The following is a 17,720-nucleotide window of genomic DNA, read 5'->3' as shown; positions in this document are numbered from 1 at the left end:
ATCATTTTATACAATTCATAACCCTATGTCTCTGGGCCAGCCAAGGATTATACCACTCTGTTTTGCAAATAGTTAATAGTGTGGTTATACTTGAAAGAAGCCACTTCTTCGAGTTAGTACTCTCCTATAATGATAACGAATCTTGGCAGCTGGCATTAAAAGTAACCCTTCTGGCGAAAGACACAAGCTATAATTTCTTTAAAATTTATTATCAACAGTTCTATTAGAGAATTACGACCTACTGAAGACCAGCTGCTACGCGTCCGTGAAGGGGCAGTGCTTGGCATACGGCACATCTATGCAAATGCAGCCTCGGGCGCTGAAAACGCAGGGTTTCAGGTCAGGAATATTTGACTAGGGGTTTTTGGGAAAACTTACTCATCGGGGGCGTCGTTACCCATGTGGTACTCCCTCAACAGCGAGACGAACTCGAAGGGATTAACTTTTCCGCTGACGGGCAGTCTCTTTGATCCACTGAGATTCAGGCAGCCGTTGGGACAAGGAACCCCCATGAACTTCTTGTGCTTGAAGGTGGCCGTGGCCAAGTAGCAGATGCTCAGAAAATGAGAGCAGCGGGACCTTCCTGTTAAATAAAGAACATGAATATTACATAATTAGTTTCAAGGGACTAATTTAAATACTTAAGAATATTGTCATTGAACAGTCGTATGATACGAGTAGTATCGGAAAGTTATAGCGGTACGTTTAATCACATATCTCTTATGGTAACAATATTACTATACTCTATATTATATTACTTTATAATATCTAGTAATATTACTATACAATAACTCTTACTGATGGGATTCCCCTTGCAGAAGGGCTGGATGCGTCCTCCGTTGACGCAGTAGTTGAGGTGCCCGGTGTTGTCTTCCTGCCCCAGGAATCCTGCATTGGTGTGGATCACCTGGATGACACTGGCGTCGTCGATCGTCAGCCGGAAGGTGTTGCTCTTGTTGCGCTCTATCAGAGGTCGGGCGGGATCTAGCCCGATGATGCGGTACTGCTTTCGCGTCAAGTGGTTGCTGATCATGCCGCAGATGTGGGCGCCCAGGGAGTGGCCCACGCACGTGATCCGCTCCCGAACAGCTCCGTAGTGGGTCAGAAAGGCGTAGATCTGGGCGGTGCACTGCGCCGTGAGCCTGGTGTTGATCAGCGAGTGGAGGTAGCACGGATATCGGGTCAAGGGTCGCCAGTCCACGGTGATGACATTAAAGTCGCGGGATAAGTATGCTGAGATAGGGTTACATAGATACAGTATTAGGTGTTCTGAAACTGAAGCAATCATCATTCAACTCACCATCCCTGAGAAATTGCAGGTGAATGTCGATGGCGGTTCCATTAAAACCGTGAATAATAAAAACTGTTTCGCGGCTCTTACTAAAACCGCCTTTATATAAACTCAACGGGTTCTTGACATTTAACGGAGTTCCACGCCGCGGCCCATTGCTGGAAAATCGTAATCAGATATCAATATAACCTTACAATCAAGTAGTTTATAATAAAATAAAAAATTACTTATTACTAATCTTAAAAATTAATTACAATCATATAAACAACATAGGATTTAGTATTTTAATAAAATTATAATTATAATTATAAGTTAATAATTGTGCTACAATATTTGGTTTTTTTTAAAGGAAAAATATATTATTTTATAGATTTCGGTGGGCTGATCTCAAATCTGAATAAATTTGAAGAAAATGGATAAAAACCTGCTGTTTTAAGCCCCATTTATATGCAAGAAAATGTTTGACTTGAAACTTCTTTAAAATCAAGGCCATGCACAACTATTTGGTTTTGTCTATTCCTTTCCCTTTTTTAAATTTATTTAGCATATTATTTGAGCAATTTCGTATGAAATTATTGGCAATCACACATATCTTTTAATAACTCTATTAAAAAGTTTATTTTTGGGTGTTACACAGTGTTGCTATTGTCTTTAAATATCTCACTGCTGATATGACCCGTACTAAAAGGCGATAATGGTTTGCAGTTATCTCTGTTTTGTTGGTAAATGCTTTCTGTTTAAACGGAACAAGCTTCATTCCTTGTGTGTTTAAAACCGGAGAAACCTCTCGTGCGGCAAGTGATCGGAAGCCAGAACGTGGCCAATCAAGTGCTCTTCATATGTGTTCTCTTAACTTTGGTTTTGGGTCTGAACGCTATCAATTGTCGATCATAACAAGTGCCTCAACAGCTTTGTAAATAAGACAGGGCCTTTATCAGGAACAAATAATTTCCAATATAACATTAATCTTTCAGATAATTGTGTTAATTAGGGTTGACTCTATTGCCTTCAACGACGAACAGGACGCCGCTCTCACAACCCCACTAGACATTAATTTCAATTCCTCAAAAAGTTTTAAAGAATTCCATTTAAAATGTTACCTAGCATAAAAAATACTTAATAAATGACTTAATCATTATAAGGTCATTTCGTCGAACATTTTGAGGTCATACAATTTGAAGTTAGGAGAAAAAGTAAGAAAACACTAAACCGAACAATAAATAACAAATATGTCAAGAACAGGAAATGTTGCCTTCTTGAGCCATAGAAAATCCAAACAGTTATCAGCAATTGCTCTCAGAATTCTTCCCAGAAGTCTTTAACAAGATAAATATTTGTAGGCCTTTCTTTTGATTTCCAAGAACGGAGGTGTCAGTCCGGTAATTTTTTGCAGTTATACAACCATCAATCAGCAGTCTCTTAAACGCTGGCCATCATGTAATCCCCTCCGCGTTCAATGTTACCACAGCAACTACCTGGCTGCTTTCCCAAAATGGACTTCTCCAGTTGTGACTTTGTCTCGTCTTCGGAGATGGGGGTGATCTTGCCCAGACAAGTTGGGCAACTACCAAGGAGTCGTTTGTAAGACACTTTATTGGTCAATTGGACATTTCAATTGATGTCATTGCTGGCGGTCAGTGTGGAAAAAGCAGGCCTTCTTCGGCAAAAGTATCTCATCCTTAGTGGGTCAGTGGTTGGCTTCGAGAAACGGGTTGCCGCCCATTAATTGCACTCTTATTTTTCGGTCTCTGCCAGCCAATATCCTTGTGGTTGCACAAGTCCAGTGCGACAAGTGTTTCGGCGGTTGACACACTAACCGAGTGAGCAATTCCAGTTGCCTAACACCTGAGGAACTTTCTCCCCCGCCCAGCGGCTAGCACAAGACATCATCATAAGCTGGCAAACTTATTGCACAGAGAAAAAAATCTATCTTTAATTGGGACGGAAACAGAGGGATGCACAGGGTGCATTGCACATCCTATAAAGGACAGCAAAATTCTAAAGCTAAAATGAATAAATCTTTCAGCATTCTGGGATCATTTTAATAGGGCATATCAGAAATGCAGTAATTTAAATTCTTTTTTCATCTTTAGCCAGCAACAAACTGCCTTTTTTTAAATTATTAGGTATTTATAAAATGAATCACTTCTAAAACAGGCTTTTACTTCAGAATGACATTTATTTTGTTGATTTGTGGGTTTTGAATTCAAGTTCTACAAAGAGAAACTTGCAGAATCCGATTAAACTTACGGAGCGTACAGTCGGTGATCGATATGTGGACTGGGGCAGAAGTTTTTGTCGCGCAAGAAGCAACGCAATACATTCAGGTCCAAGGCCCCACTGTTGCGCAGATTCTTCCAATCCGTTTTGCTTAACAGCAATGTTTGTGCATCTGCAATTGTATTTGGTGGGGTCTTTAGTTCTTTGACCTTATTCCGACGTATGATTTATCAATATTGAAAAATTTATGTTTTTTTTTCCAAGAATTTTAAACATTCTTTGAATTATGTTTTAACTTGACCAACACATTTTTTTTTAAAATAATCCCAAAATATTTTTTTGTATACCTTTGGCAAAGAGTGAAAATAAGCAAAGCACGACGAGATGTTTCATTTTTGTTTGAATTTCACAGTTTGTAGCTTTTATTTTTATTTACGTAGAAAATTAAATAAGTTTCCTAATGACACAATTCAGTGCACATACACTTAAGTTAAAAGCAATGACGATTTTCCAAAGGTTAGGTTTTCATAACTATCATTTGATATGCAAATAATTTCACAGTTGAAGAAAGGTTTTCTTTATAATTGTTTTACTATATAATTTTTGAAATTTTGTTTGACATTTGGCTTTTGTTATTTTCCATCAGTATAATTTAAGCTTTCTATTTTTCTTTTAATTTCCGATACGTTATATTTTTGCCAAATGAATATATTTTTTAGTTACTTGTCACCGAAATAATTAAACAGTTGTGGAATTTATATTTCGACGCATAAGTTTTTAATTATTGAGTTATTTTCCTCTTGCTGATTTTAATTGCCTTTCACATATTTCGTATGTTTAAACCAGATTCCACTCCGCTTTTCCGTTCCGATTGACAACTTGCACTGCGATCACATGTTTTTTTAATTGGTATCCATTTGGTTTTGCCGAGCGATGTCATCGTAATCCTTTGCATGGAAATTAGCAATTTTGATTTTTTCACGAGCAATCCGCACCACGTCTTGCAGATTCGCGCTGTCTACTGCAAATGCGCCGCCAAAGCGCGAAAGGCGCGACCAAGGAAAATGCAGTCGTCGCCTGCAGAGGCAGCAGCAATTGCAGCGGTAGCAGCAACACCAAAAGCGGCAACATTAGCAGCAGCAGCAGCAGCAGCAGCAAAAACTGGCCATAGAATTGCTCAGCCCACCGCCTGTTGCCTTGACTTTGCTTAGCTCCGACTTAAAACGTGAACGACTTTGGCTAATAAATGAATAATGTTGCTGTTGTTACTGATGTTGCTGCTGTGTTGCCTTCATTGTTGCTGCAACTGCTGCTGTTGTTGCTGTTGTGTCTGCCTGGCGACGACTATGAAATGAAAATTCACGGCACACGCAACGCTGCACTGATTTTGATTATGAGTTTTCAGTGGAAAATGGGTGCTTTCGGTTTCGTTTTCAAACTCAATGCCGTTGCCTTCTTCATGGTGTCTGCGGTTTGTAATTCATATCTTTATTATTTACATAACATTCGCATTGAATGCAAATTCTTATAATTTCCTCCGTCGACAATTGCCCAGTTTGTTGCTTAAGTCATTTGTTTTTGCCAAGCGATAGTGATATATTATCATATCTGCATCTTTCTGGTGAGTGGCTAGCCTTTCATATTGCCCTGGGTAGATGGTTCAAGGCCAGGAAAAAGGAAAGGTCCCAAATCAGGAATATACTGCGACCATTTATCAGCCCAATCTGATCGCAGAAAAGTGAAAGATTGGAATGTTTGTCTACGCTTGCGTGGCGAGCTTGCTAATATTTTAAAATAAAATCAATTTTAACGGAATAAATAAATAAAATAAATAAAAATGGTCTTACAATAAACGCACTGAAGCTGCGCTTAAAAAAGTTTTGGATCACTTCAAAAGTGTATCTTATTTCAGTGTTTTGTTTATATCCGAAACTCAGATGGTAATCATGTTTTAGTACTTATGGTTATTTTTATAAGTATTTAATATATTCTTCTAACTTTATGAACCCAAGCAGGTACTTAAAGGTCTATCGTATAGTCTTAAAAATTTACCTATCCTGTGATAGGAAAGTACTTCTCTTCTAGTAACCCTTCTACTGAGTAGTCAGGGTGGTTTAAACACAAGGGCACTAGTTTTAGCACAGGTAATAACTTAAGTATTCTTAATTTGACAACTAGAAGTTTATATTTTTCGCACTTTCACATTTTTCACTCTACCCACCTTGTAAACAGCTGGTAGTTAATATATCGCTTGGGACACGTTTCCCACAGTAAAATGTGGCAGTTAAGTGGATTCAAGTCGAAATTTCCATTGCGCAACAAGAACTGCAGTGCATCTCTATGATATTTGGCTGTAGAAAGAAACCAACTCAGCACACATTTCACAATCCTAATCGACAACGCGATCTTTTCACTTACACGCGTTCGTGAGCGAATCCAGGGAAAGTAGCGATAAGAGCAGTACGATAATGCCGGTCAACATTTTGGCCAAATGATCTCTGCATATAAATTGGTATCACGTAGGAGCGAGCACATCGGGTTAAATGGAAGCCGTTTAATTGAATGAGCCATTGGCAACGCCTTCTGCCAAACTGCGGAGCCAAGAGCTTTTAAAAGCTGCATCCGCAGAGGAAAATGGAAAACGAATGAAAATCGCCGAAAATTGACACTCACGAACGACCCGGCGCCATCTGCGGGTTGGGTGACATTGCTTTGTGGGGAGCTGCCAGGCGGTTGTTTTCATATTTCGGTCTCGTGTGCACAGAAGTTGCGTGTAACCAAAGCCCCGATTTCCATATGGCCGGGTGCACTGAAAAAAACTAGAGAGCTAACACATTTTAGCCAGGTAAAGACTAAAAGGATTAGCATTCATTTAGCATTCGAAATCCAAAAAAAAATTATGAATGGTACAAGAAATAAGCCATTCTCAATGTTCTGTGGCCAAAAAGGCAGTGAATATCTAATACTTAGAATTATAAATAAGTTCTAGTATATACTACAAATACTATAATATGGTTAGATATGAAAATAAGTATAAAAATAGCCGCAGATGATATAAAAAATCAGATTATAAAGATATTTTTTATCCTTCTCATACACTTTGAAAAGGAAAATTTTGGTACATTTTGTGTAACCACCAAAATGTATACTTATAATACCCATTTCCTTTCAATTACCATTTAATGAGAGCCATTTCGTGGGGTGTATTATCATATTGTTTACCGATGTGATTGGGTTTCGCAAATGTCTGTATCGTTATAAACGCCTGTTGCTTACCACATTTGGACACCTGCAGGCTCCAGCATTGTCCAGAGCAATAAAGAATAAAAATGATTAAAAAAGCTTACCTATAGATAGCAGAGAAATAAATTGGGAAACATATTGAACAGTGGCTAAAAGTTATGGCATTGATCTTAACAAAGTTAGACGCTATCACGCCACTGTTTTCATTTTCTTTCACATTTTAATAGATCATCCATTACTGACATTCGTGTTAAAGAGTTTACAATGAATATGAAGCGATCATATAGATTTGAAGAGAGTTAGGCTTAATTTCCAACTACATCTTAGTTGTCAAAGATGTGCAGGGCAGTGAACCTCACCTTTGAGTCCAACTTAAAAGGGACCCCAAATTATTTCCCTACACCTAATAAAAAGAGTTGACAGCAAAAGCGGTAGCAATTAATTCTAAAAACAAGAGGGAAACAGATCTCAGTTGCGGAAAACACGGGACCAGGCCCAAAGTGACATCAAACGCCTTTTCTACCGGCAGACAGCGATTTTCCCAAACGAAAGTAAACAATATGGGGTCTGCGGCTAATGCATCTAATTGAAAGTAATGAGCTCGTTGGCCTAAAGCACCGCAAAACGGGGCTAAAGTCAACGGGAGGCACAAAAACGTTTTTCATGGGTTTTTGATATAGTAAAGCCATTCAAAGGAAAGGAAATTGTAATGCAAATGAAAATAAAAGGCAACCGCAGAGCAGAGAGGAGAAAAACTTAAGTCACAGCAACTGTTTCCATCTGTTGATGTTGCAGGTAACTACTCTATACAAGGTGGCTAAGAAATAGCTCCCGGTTTGCTATTTGATTTTAAATGGTTAAAATAATGCCTCTCAAATTTGCATTGTTAATTTCTAATTTATTTATTTTAAATGTTGTCTTATACATTTTTTGTTTGTTTTGTAACTCGATGCATTTATTTTGTTTATCGGTCTCTGTTATTTTTAATGAAATAGGGTATCTGTTATTTCGCATGCCTTTTTTCTACTTGTTTTTTCAATTGCTTTTCATGGTTGAAGGTCTCAGCCAATCCGCGGCAATTGATGTAATGTTTTGAATTGTTCATTCATCTGGTTGAGGTTGGCGAAGAATAAGTTGCATAACAATTTTCCGGATTGTCGTTACCTTGTTATAATTCACACCCCGATCTTATCCGTATACTATTGCCTTGGGACATAAAGTTATTATTCCAATTATGATCGGAATCTTCCTAATTGTCTAATTTTCAACACCAACGAAATGTGTTGCAATTAAAGGCCCAAATTAAAAGGAAACATTGTATGCTTAAATTCCATATCATTTCAGTAAGCAATCAATCAGTTTACAAATTAAATAATTTTCCTTTTTTCCTTTGAAAATAACACACACGTTTTTAGTTGAGCATGACCAATTTTGGCTTATTTCGCTCATTTGTATTTCTTTTTTGTATGCAGTATAAATTTCTCATAAAACTTGATAAGTTATGGGGCATAACGTCGGCGGGAAGCTTCAAAAAGATATTCAGAATGGGAAAAACATTGGTGCAAATTAATGAGTAAGATTATGCGGCAAGCACTCATAATATTCTTAAAATGAGTGCATTTTTGCATTCTATTCTAAAACTGAAAAAATATATTTTTGATAGAAGAAAAATGTGTACTCTTAGATTTACAAAATACATTTCTTCCAAAAATTATTCCTTACTTTCACATCTGATGTACAGGGGTGGTCAAAAGTATTTTCACAAAACAAAAGTTAATTATACTCATAATTTAAACTTACTTCTTGTTAACTTTGGCATCAATGGAAAGGTAATGTAAATGCCATTTGAATGATGCAATACTTTTCTTAACCCATTCAGTACTTATTAAAGAGGACGAATATGTGTCAAAATCTACTTTTTAAACTTTTTTCCTCGTCTTGATAACTTAAATTTGTTGATGCAAAAAGTTTCTTCAAACAAAAATAATAGTAACTGCAAAAAGAATTTTTCAAAAATCATCAGTTACTATTATTTTTCTTTGAAGAAACTTTTTGCATCAAAATTTATTTAAAAACTAAATTTTATAAAAAAATTGAATTTTAAATTTTAAATTAATTTTTAAGGATGGGGTAACTGAGCAAGCAGTTCATGGTTGAGTCACGTACTAAATGTTGTTAACAGAAAGCTCATCCAGTTACTTTACCAGCTAAACGAGCTTTTTGGACAACATCCACCAAAGTATTTAAATTCGTGATGGGTATTTCTAGTTTTCTGAAGGATCTCAAATAAATAAGTTTCCAAAAAAACATTTCCAACTAGTTTTACATTTTGGTGATTTATTATTCGTCGAAAGTATATGTGGCTAATGGATAAAGTAGATTTCTTGACCTTAATTTTATAACAGGTTTATATCTCGGCAACAACATAGCATGAACAATAAAGATTGCTTGCCGATTATGCCGATTTTATCAGTTAAATTGTCACTAAAAGATAAGATAAGATAAATAAAAACATTTAAGAACAAAATATAGGCAACAATTTGGAAAACATCATATTTGTACCTATTTCACCCTATGTACCCCTTAATAGATATGGGTACATATCAAGTAATACGATTTGCAAAATTTCATATTACTAGCTTTTAAGCTGTTCCAAGGGTCGGTACACCCTCTGCAAGTGTATAATAATGATGTATAGCTATCATAAAAATCTACTATTTTTAGAAAGGTGCCAAAATATAATGTTTCAAGAACCTATCCTTCATATCATTATTTAGAATCACATTTTATCAATATATGTAGCACCATAGTTCAAGATTCAAGACATGATGATTTAATTTTTAAAATAATTGGTACTTTTCTATTTATTGCCTGCTCTAAACCTCCCCCTCATTTTTATTCAACTCATGGCTTATTCCCATTTCAATTTAATTTACTCTTGGAGCTATTGTATAAGCTTCCTCCGAAGGACGAAATCAAGAATAGAATTCCACAGAATCGGTTCATTACTTATGCAAGTCCCAATCAATTTTCATTTCTTGCCTACCCCCAACAAACTCCTTGGAAAATAATCGGAAAAGCTTTGCCTACTTACAGATAGTTTTAGAACTTGTGCAAACTTGCGATGCTTTTCAGCGAGTCTAATCAAAATGGGCCATAAATTCCGGGAAAATGGAGAAAGAGTGGAATATTGCGATGTGCTTTGTTTTTGCTTCGGCTTTTGCTTTGGCCCAACTTTACTAATTAATTGTGCACTTGAGAATTTTTGAGCAAACTCTGGAACTTAGCTGCTACGGCAAAAGTATCCATAGGGAATGGGAGGGAGAGTGTGTGAGGTGTTTGGCACTGGCAAAGTTGACGAGTAAATAAACTAACAATTTTTCCTACTTAATTAACAAAATTGTTTTAATACTCAGACTCCCGCTGGAGCTGCCAAGTGAGGCGTTAAGCGACGGCGATGCTGTCAACATTGGCAGACCGACTGGATGACAGACTGACTGAATGACGGACTGGCTAAATGACTGCGCAAACAAACCCCAAGTACGGCGGCACTGGGTGGAGTACGGCAATAATTAAACTTGTCACAGTACACTTGGCACACAGGAGAGAGTCGGGCTAAAAGCATAGAGCCTGCCTGAAAGGATGGATCCTGGCAATTTGCATCACATGAACTCAAATTTATAAGTAGCTGCCTAGGAAAGCTTTTCATTTGCTCTATTTATTCAGATAAGCAGCTTTGTTGTGTTAACTACATGAAAGGAACAATACAATTAATGGGTAATGTAAAATTATACAAAATGGGTAACAAATTCTTAACTACCCAATATACTATAATTCTCTAATAGGAAATTTTAAATAATATATTTTTTAAATAGGATGTAACAATTAAATATATTATATATTTATCTATTACTTTTCAAATAGATGATTAATTTCTTTAAGCGTGCTAAAATATTTATTTAAGGAACTGAACAATTTTTTTTATCGACTTTGGTCTATAGCCAGCATTGCGTTTTATCCTGTTTGTGATGCCGCAAAAGCGAGCATTTCCATTTTATTGCGAATAACATTTGGATTAACATATAAAGCAGTTCTTGCGCGGCAATATCGAATGCATTGCATTGGCAATTTGTTTGTTCTTGCTGGCCACTTGGCTCAACAATAAATTGCAACTTTTGGAAAAGTGCAGCGCGTAGCTTATGAATTGCATTACAAAGTCTCATAAATTTTCGCATTCGCATTCGCATTGCGCCAAAGTACGCGCAACAAATCGTTTTGGCGCCAAAATGCATTTAGCGTTCATTGCGCAAATTCAATCTGATGTCAGGAAACGCGAGAATTATGAGCTCAGCCTCAGTTCAGTGGTTGCTGGGTGGTGTGGGTGGTGCAGTGGGTGGTTGGGTGACTTGGGTGGTGCAGATGCCGTGGAGATGGCGTGAAATGTCTCGGCTGAATTATGCGGATGCTTTGACAAGCTCTTTTTCCGCTCAGCTTCCATTGACTTTTAATGGCTCCGCCTCGCATTATTGAGATTTACAGTTTGCGGATTTATTGGCTATCCAGGAATGGTTTATGGAAGTGACTGCAATTGGCCAAAGCAGGAAAGGTGGCAAGAGGATGCTGAGATTAAGAGTGACTGCTGATATTGAAAATGTACATTACCAAAGGATATTGATAAAAAATGGCAGAAGGATTTGCGAGAAAGAATAACTAAATAAATCAGAGGACATTAAAATTTAAATTATTTATTGGATTTGTCTAGCTTCCATTGGGCTAACTTAAAGCATTTTACCCTTTTACCTCAATTAGGTCTGGGATGAACCCTCTCGATCCCATTTCAATCTAACTCAACTTGAATTTACGACCTTCGGACCTTTCCACAAGTCTATTGGCCACTGATTTATACAAGTTAATTAACACTTTTGTTGGCCTACCCCCAAAAATACAAAGCCATTCATAATACGGCAGGGCATATGGGGAAGTCTTTTATTCCACACAGCCTCATCTCCAGGCCACCTATGTCAACAAAGGCGAACAAAAAGGACAATTAAACCCTTTGAAAAAAGCCAGGGAGCAGACAAAGCGAGGCAAATACAAACAAACACGGAATAGCAAAAACCGAACTGAGTTGCGAAGGTCAGGACGCCATCCCCCTGGAAGAACAACGATTTATTGGATATTGTCGCTGGGTTTTCACAACATTTTATCGCCTCCAGACGGACAGATAAACGCAATAAACAATTGCCGAGCCACAAGATGGAGATGCCAGGTCCTGGAAAACATATTTAGACTTTTCTTAAGTAAATTATTGCAGAAATCGACAGCAGACATCAGGCCCGGAAGCTCAAATGGGCGCAAAAATGTCATTAAATGGCAGCCACGACAGGCGTCCTTCCACCGGAGAATCCAACCCAACCCGTCCTTACATCCATCCTTCCATCCTGCTCCTGGAGAGCGGGAAAGTTGTTGTTTCCGTTTCCGCCAGAGCTGAGGTCCTTTTGAAATCCTGGCGACAACGCAACGACAACTCCTCATCGTCATCGTCCTCTGTCTTTTGGGCTGAAGCTCATTTGCGAAGTTGCCGCTGCAAATATTTGCTTAGCCCTTTTGCACCCGGCCCAAACGATTACCGAAGAGTGAGCCAACTCTTGTTTATTTTCGTTAGACATTTTCCCTGCTCGATATGTCGACACTTAACCCTTTAATGCCTGCAAAGCTGTTGGCATTTCGCCTTGCCGTTTTCAAGTTATGAGCCTGCAATTGGTAAATTGGAATGCCTTAAATGGTTAAACGGTTTTATTTACCACGATCAGTGATGCGAAAGTTATCTTAAGTAATACCAAATACTATTTGGCAAATAGTACCTACTTTGTTAATAAACACCAAATGTATAACTAAATGTCTATATAATAAAGTAAGGTTCGACTTTATGACACTTGCTTCATTTCATAATTCACTTTCATAAATACTCCAGCACAATTTAAAGGTAAGCTAAACATTTTGGTTAGGAATAACATTTTGTTGGACTATATTAAGATTATTAAATTAAGGTCAGTACATACCCATCTAAGCTAGTCCTTTCTTCCTTTTTTTAACAATGCTCAATGAAATTTTTTTTTTTATTATGGGGTTTTTAAATGGAATGGTTTTATTATCCCTAGATGTTCAGCATTGAACTTTGTTTATGAATGAAATTACAAAAAATTTTATGCTTGTAATTTATTGTTTCTTTTCTATGATTTCGATAGTATTGATATTATTGATAATATCGATGGTGCACATTATCGATGACTTCCCAACCCTACACTGTGATATTGTCGTTCTGCAATATGTCAAAATAACAGAACATTATTGATACCAAAAGAAGATCCTGATCATCCTGGCTTCAAAATTTTTCAACTTGTACCATATAATATCATATCGAGGAATGACTTTTAGAGTCTATAAAACTAAATCCTGTATAGTTTTTATTACTAGGGTAACTTTAAGAACGTAGGAGAACTTATCGGACAGCGACTGCCTTTGTTGTTGCATTTTCTTGCCAGATGATATTTCATCCGTGAAGGACTTCCAGTCGATTGGGGAAATTCAGATGACGGAGTTGAAAGTTCACTTTAACTTGCGGCCGTATTCAGTTCGGGCATTCAGTTTACCATATGTGCAAAAGCAGATCTACCCTTCATTGCCATCGATTCGCTGCAGTTCGTGTATCCATTCCCTCTGTTCTCCGATATCTACATATCAGGGATATTGGGCAGGCTCAAACGTTTCCTCGAGGAGTTCCGCAGTCAGGTCTTGCACCAGAAACTAAAGACGAAGGAATCCGGCCCACCTCCGTTCACATTCAAGGATCTGGGCTCTTCACGCTCCATGATGAGCTGTGAGCAATGGCTCCCGTTCTGTTTGTGCTATTTTAATAAAGTTCTTTTAGCCTCCTGCAACTTAATCTCCTCCTGCAATGCACTTTGGGAAATGCTCTCGAAAATAAGAAAAACACTGCCCAACATGAGTTCTGTTTAAAGGTGGTAGACCGTTTTTAAATTTATTAAAAAGATTTATTTTAAAATATTAAAAAATATTTTTAATCTGCTTTTCTTTTTTAAAAAATTAAGATCATCAATTTTTTGAATAATTAAAATCAAACATTTTTTGTTCATATTTATAAAAAAAATTAAATTTTTGTGAGGAGCAGCAGAACAGCCTGTAAGAACCTACTAGCACAGTGTAGTTTAGCCCGAAGGCTCTTGTCGAAATTTTGAGGAGTGGCGAAGAAAAAATAGTTTACCTTGGCAACACGGGAAAGAACAAATTGCCTGCAACTAAACATAATGGTTAAACAGACACCTGCTCAAGACTCCACTCCACTCAAGGAAAATCACTTGAGAGGCTCCGCCGGAGGTCCCAAGTTCCCTCGCCTTTGGATCCTCGTCCTTATCGCGCCAGCAGACATCACCCAACAGATTCCGACCCCCTCGACATAATTTGCTGTGGTTTTGCATTTACTTTGCATCTCGAGCGTGCTTGAGGCAAAAACAAACCCAGAAGCTGAAACGGTGAAACACAGAAAGAATAAACATATAATTTTCAATTTAATTGCCCGTAATCAAAATCAATCTATTTGTTATGATCACTAAATATAGACAGTCCAAATTTTTAACAGTTAAGACAAAAAGTACATATGAATAGAAATTTTAAACAAACAAGTGTTTGTTCCAATGTTAATTTATTTATTATTAAAATATTATAAATTATAAATACCTACAAAGTTGTTTACTTTAAAAACTGAGTACTAATCTTGTACTCCTGTTTATAATTTTTTGGTTTTTGTGTAGTAGCGGTTGGAGGAGCGCCTCAGCAGCATTAGCCTGACTCCTTGGCTCAGCTGCATCTGCTTCTTCTTGCGCAGCTCCTTGCACTTCCGTTTCCGGCTGCCCTTCGCCGCTCATCCTCCGCATCTCACTCGACTCAAGCGTTTCAGTTTGTTGGCTTTCGTCTTGCCAGCTGCATTTTCATCCTGTTTGCAATCACTCCGCCTCCGTGGTCCTTGCGGTTAGATTCTGGGGAAAGGAAAGCGCCGAGGGGGTAGAAAAGGATTTAAGGACAGGGTCTGCTGCCTCAGCTTGTTTTTCGGGTTTGTTCTGCCTTGTCCTGTTCCTTTTTTTACTTTGGTTTTTTAAGTTGCTTGCCATTTGCACAAACATATGCGCATACTTAATTCGAAATTGTTTTTCCTTGGTTACGGATTTGAATGGCTCAAGAGACACTGCGAGAAAAATTGAGTTTGGAGTACATAGGCTTAGTAGAAAAATTCAAAAGCCTGAGAAAGAAAATTGTTTCTTTGTAATAAAAGTGATATTTTATAAACAATATTTTATAAACATTTGTTGGAGAATTGGGGTTAATTTACAAAATTTGTTTTTGATTAAAATTTAATTTCTAATTAAAATTAAGATTAGGAAGTTTAACTCCTCTTTTACAAAGCTGGTAAGCTTTTATCTAATTATAAATTATTATCTTACTTTATATCTAAAATTGAAACGACTGGTGGCTATTTTCGTACCTCAATTAAATGGAATTAATTACAAATATAAGTATACATTAATTGTGACAATTTATCAAAAAATTTTAATAACAGAACTCGAAAAAACCTGTAAGGTCCTGAAATTTCTCAATGTGCACGTGCGTTTTCCCTGATAGTTTCAGCCTGGCACTTTTCCTTGTACCCACTTTGGAAACTTAACTACACGCGTTATTTGCACAGCAAGTTGGAGCTCATTTACACGACAAGAAGAAACCAAAGTGGAGCGGGAGGAGTACGGGAAGCCATCTTCTGAAGAACCGGAGATGGGGATCTGACTTTTGCAAAACTATTTTTACTCCGTTTTTAATTTAATTAGCACTCAATTTGCCAGCCTCTCACAGAGAATGTGTGTGTGCTCACTTTGCCCCATTAGCAGAATAGGGCGGCGGCAAATATGATTTCCAACTTGTGTGCTTTTCGCTTTTCTTTGAGGAAGCTGGAAAAGTTTCGCCTCGCCTCATATTAATTAATCGCATTAAAATGATTTGCATCTGCCGGGAAAAAGGCCAGACTTTTGTACTTTGGCTGCAAAAGAGGTGCCGACTCCTATTTAATTAAACTCAATTTATTAATTGTTGGCTGTTGGCTGCTCACCCACCAAGTCAGGTGGGCTTGGGAACCTCTGGGGGCTAACGCTTGGCATGGACTTAGATGGGAATCAGGCTGGATGATTGATTGTCCAGGCTTGGGACACGCCAATCTCCGGGGAGGAAGATGGCCGGTCAGCAAATGTTGACACAGGTGTTAGTCGCCTGCCACTGCAATTGTAATTGTAATTCCTCTAAATGAGTTCTGTGTTTCCTGGGGACAAAGGGTGATTTGTATTTGCTAGCCTGACTTGGAGTTTTGTTTCGCTTTGTGCTCGAATGTCATTTGTTTGCTCTGCAATGAAACTCTTTTTTCCGACTCCAACTAACTTTTCTTTGGTACGCGAAAGTTTTCCCAAAAAGTACCTTTAAACTTTAAGCACCAAGAAAAACAGCACTTTTTAATGAGCATGTTCCCCTCCTGCTATTCGGTTTCCTAACTTTTGCCAATTTGCAACCGCCTCGATAAATCCCATAAATTTCGGAAAAAAATGACTTATGATATCTAGCCTGTTGCGGGTTTGCCCCTTTTGGCCATAAAGTCAACACATTTTTTATCGGCTTAGCCTGTTTTGTTTATGACTTTCCACCGATTTATTGTCTGGGGTAAAAGGAGACGCCGGAATAGTTTGGGAAAAAGTTAAGTTGTTAAATTTCTTAATTTTTATTCGAGTTTTTATTATTCTAGAACATAACGTATAGTTGTTTTACACAATTACATCAACCTCTAAGAATTGTTCTTTCTTTAAACACAAATAGCTGTCTGTTTCCAATCTTTTGGCTTGACACACAAAGGGAAACTCGTACAGGCTGCACTCGATATTGTGGTATCCAAAGCCATTGTAATTCGCATAGCCCACACAGTCTTTGGCCAAGAGATTATTCGGTTGATTTGGAGACCAAGGCGTATACGCAACGGCTGCGCCATCTCGATTCTGAACAAAGGCACTACAATTACCCATTCCCAGGCATGAAAGTCCTGTCCAAATCGAGTCCTTCCAGCTGTTGGAAAATGGTAGGCCCAGTACTTGAAGAGTGGCTGTCAGAAGCTGCATATCCCTTTCGTTGTCGAAAACAACCAGGGTGGAGTTTAAATTATAGCACTTGCGATCGGCATTGAACCAGTTGGCCTAAAGGTTAATAGACTGTTAAAACTTTTTCTTTAAATTAGAAATTGACTAACCTTTTCATAGGATACATGATAGCATTTTTCTCCTATGAAAGTGAAGCCAGAGGGACATCTTGCTTTCAATTCGGCCCGAGCTAGAGAAAATATCAAGGCAGCACAAAGGGAAAATAAAGTGTTCCCTGTGCCAGACATGGTCAAAAACTAAACACTTTCACTTGTCTTCTGGGGTCTGCATAGTCGAATTGTTATCATATCTAATCTACAATCGAGCAATGGCTATATAATTTAAAATATCTTCAGTGATAATCATTATGAGTAACGTCGGTTAGCGTTATCAAGGGGGAATCCTGCAAACTTGGCCCATGTTTGCTATTTTTAAAAAGTTTATTTCCCGCATTTGCGGCAGACGGTCTAGATTATTTTCAGCCCTCTCGCAATTGGAACCGGAAGTACATTTATTGTGCCAATCTCGAGGAGGGAACTCGGCTCTCGGTTCATATAAATAAAAAGCCAATTAAAATACAGTAAAGCCTCGCAACAACATCAGCAGCACAAACAAAAACCAAAAGCCCCATCAAAGTTTAAGTAGAATAATGAAAGGAGTTGAACTTTTATGACGGTAAAGCCTGCTGCATTGGCCTGCTGAAGGATTATGGTTCATTTAATTGG

At 37.8% G+C, this 17,720-nt stretch overlaps 2 protein-coding genes across 2 annotated transcripts; both read right to left on the bottom strand.

The window, feature by feature from the left end:
- Positions 1 to 188: 188 nt before the first annotated feature.
- Positions 189 to 4,060, bottom strand: LOC108009552 (phospholipase A1). The gene is made up of 6 exons (XM_017074010.4): positions 3,859 to 4,060; positions 3,542 to 3,683; positions 1,301 to 1,449; positions 799 to 1,233; positions 379 to 583; positions 189 to 319 (listed from the first exon to the last, which is right to left on the bottom strand). Exons 1-6 carry the CDS (start codon positions 3,902 to 3,904, stop codon positions 256 to 258), a joined length of 1,041 nt encoding a protein of 346 aa, XP_016929499.3. The 5' UTR covers positions 3,905 to 4,060; the 3' UTR covers positions 189 to 255.
- Positions 4,061 to 16,570: 12,510 nt separating this feature from the next.
- Positions 16,571 to 17,292, bottom strand: LOC108018409 (C-type lectin 37Db-like). Its single transcript, XM_017086001.4, has 2 exons — positions 17,106 to 17,292; positions 16,571 to 17,052 (listed from the first exon to the last, which is right to left on the bottom strand). The coding sequence occupies exons 1-2, from the start codon at positions 17,241 to 17,243 to the stop codon at positions 16,630 to 16,632; spliced, it is 561 nt and encodes a 186-aa protein (XP_016941490.4). The 5' UTR covers positions 17,244 to 17,292; the 3' UTR covers positions 16,571 to 16,629.
- Positions 17,293 to 17,720: the final 428 nt, after the last annotated feature.

Source organism: Drosophila suzukii, chromosome 2L (assembly GCF_043229965.1).
Source record: "Drosophila suzukii chromosome 2L, CBGP_Dsuzu_IsoJpt1.0, whole genome shotgun sequence".
Lineage (NCBI taxonomy): Eukaryota > Metazoa > Arthropoda > Insecta > Diptera > Drosophilidae > Drosophila > Drosophila suzukii.
This window is presented reverse-complemented; position numbering and strand designations above follow the sequence as displayed.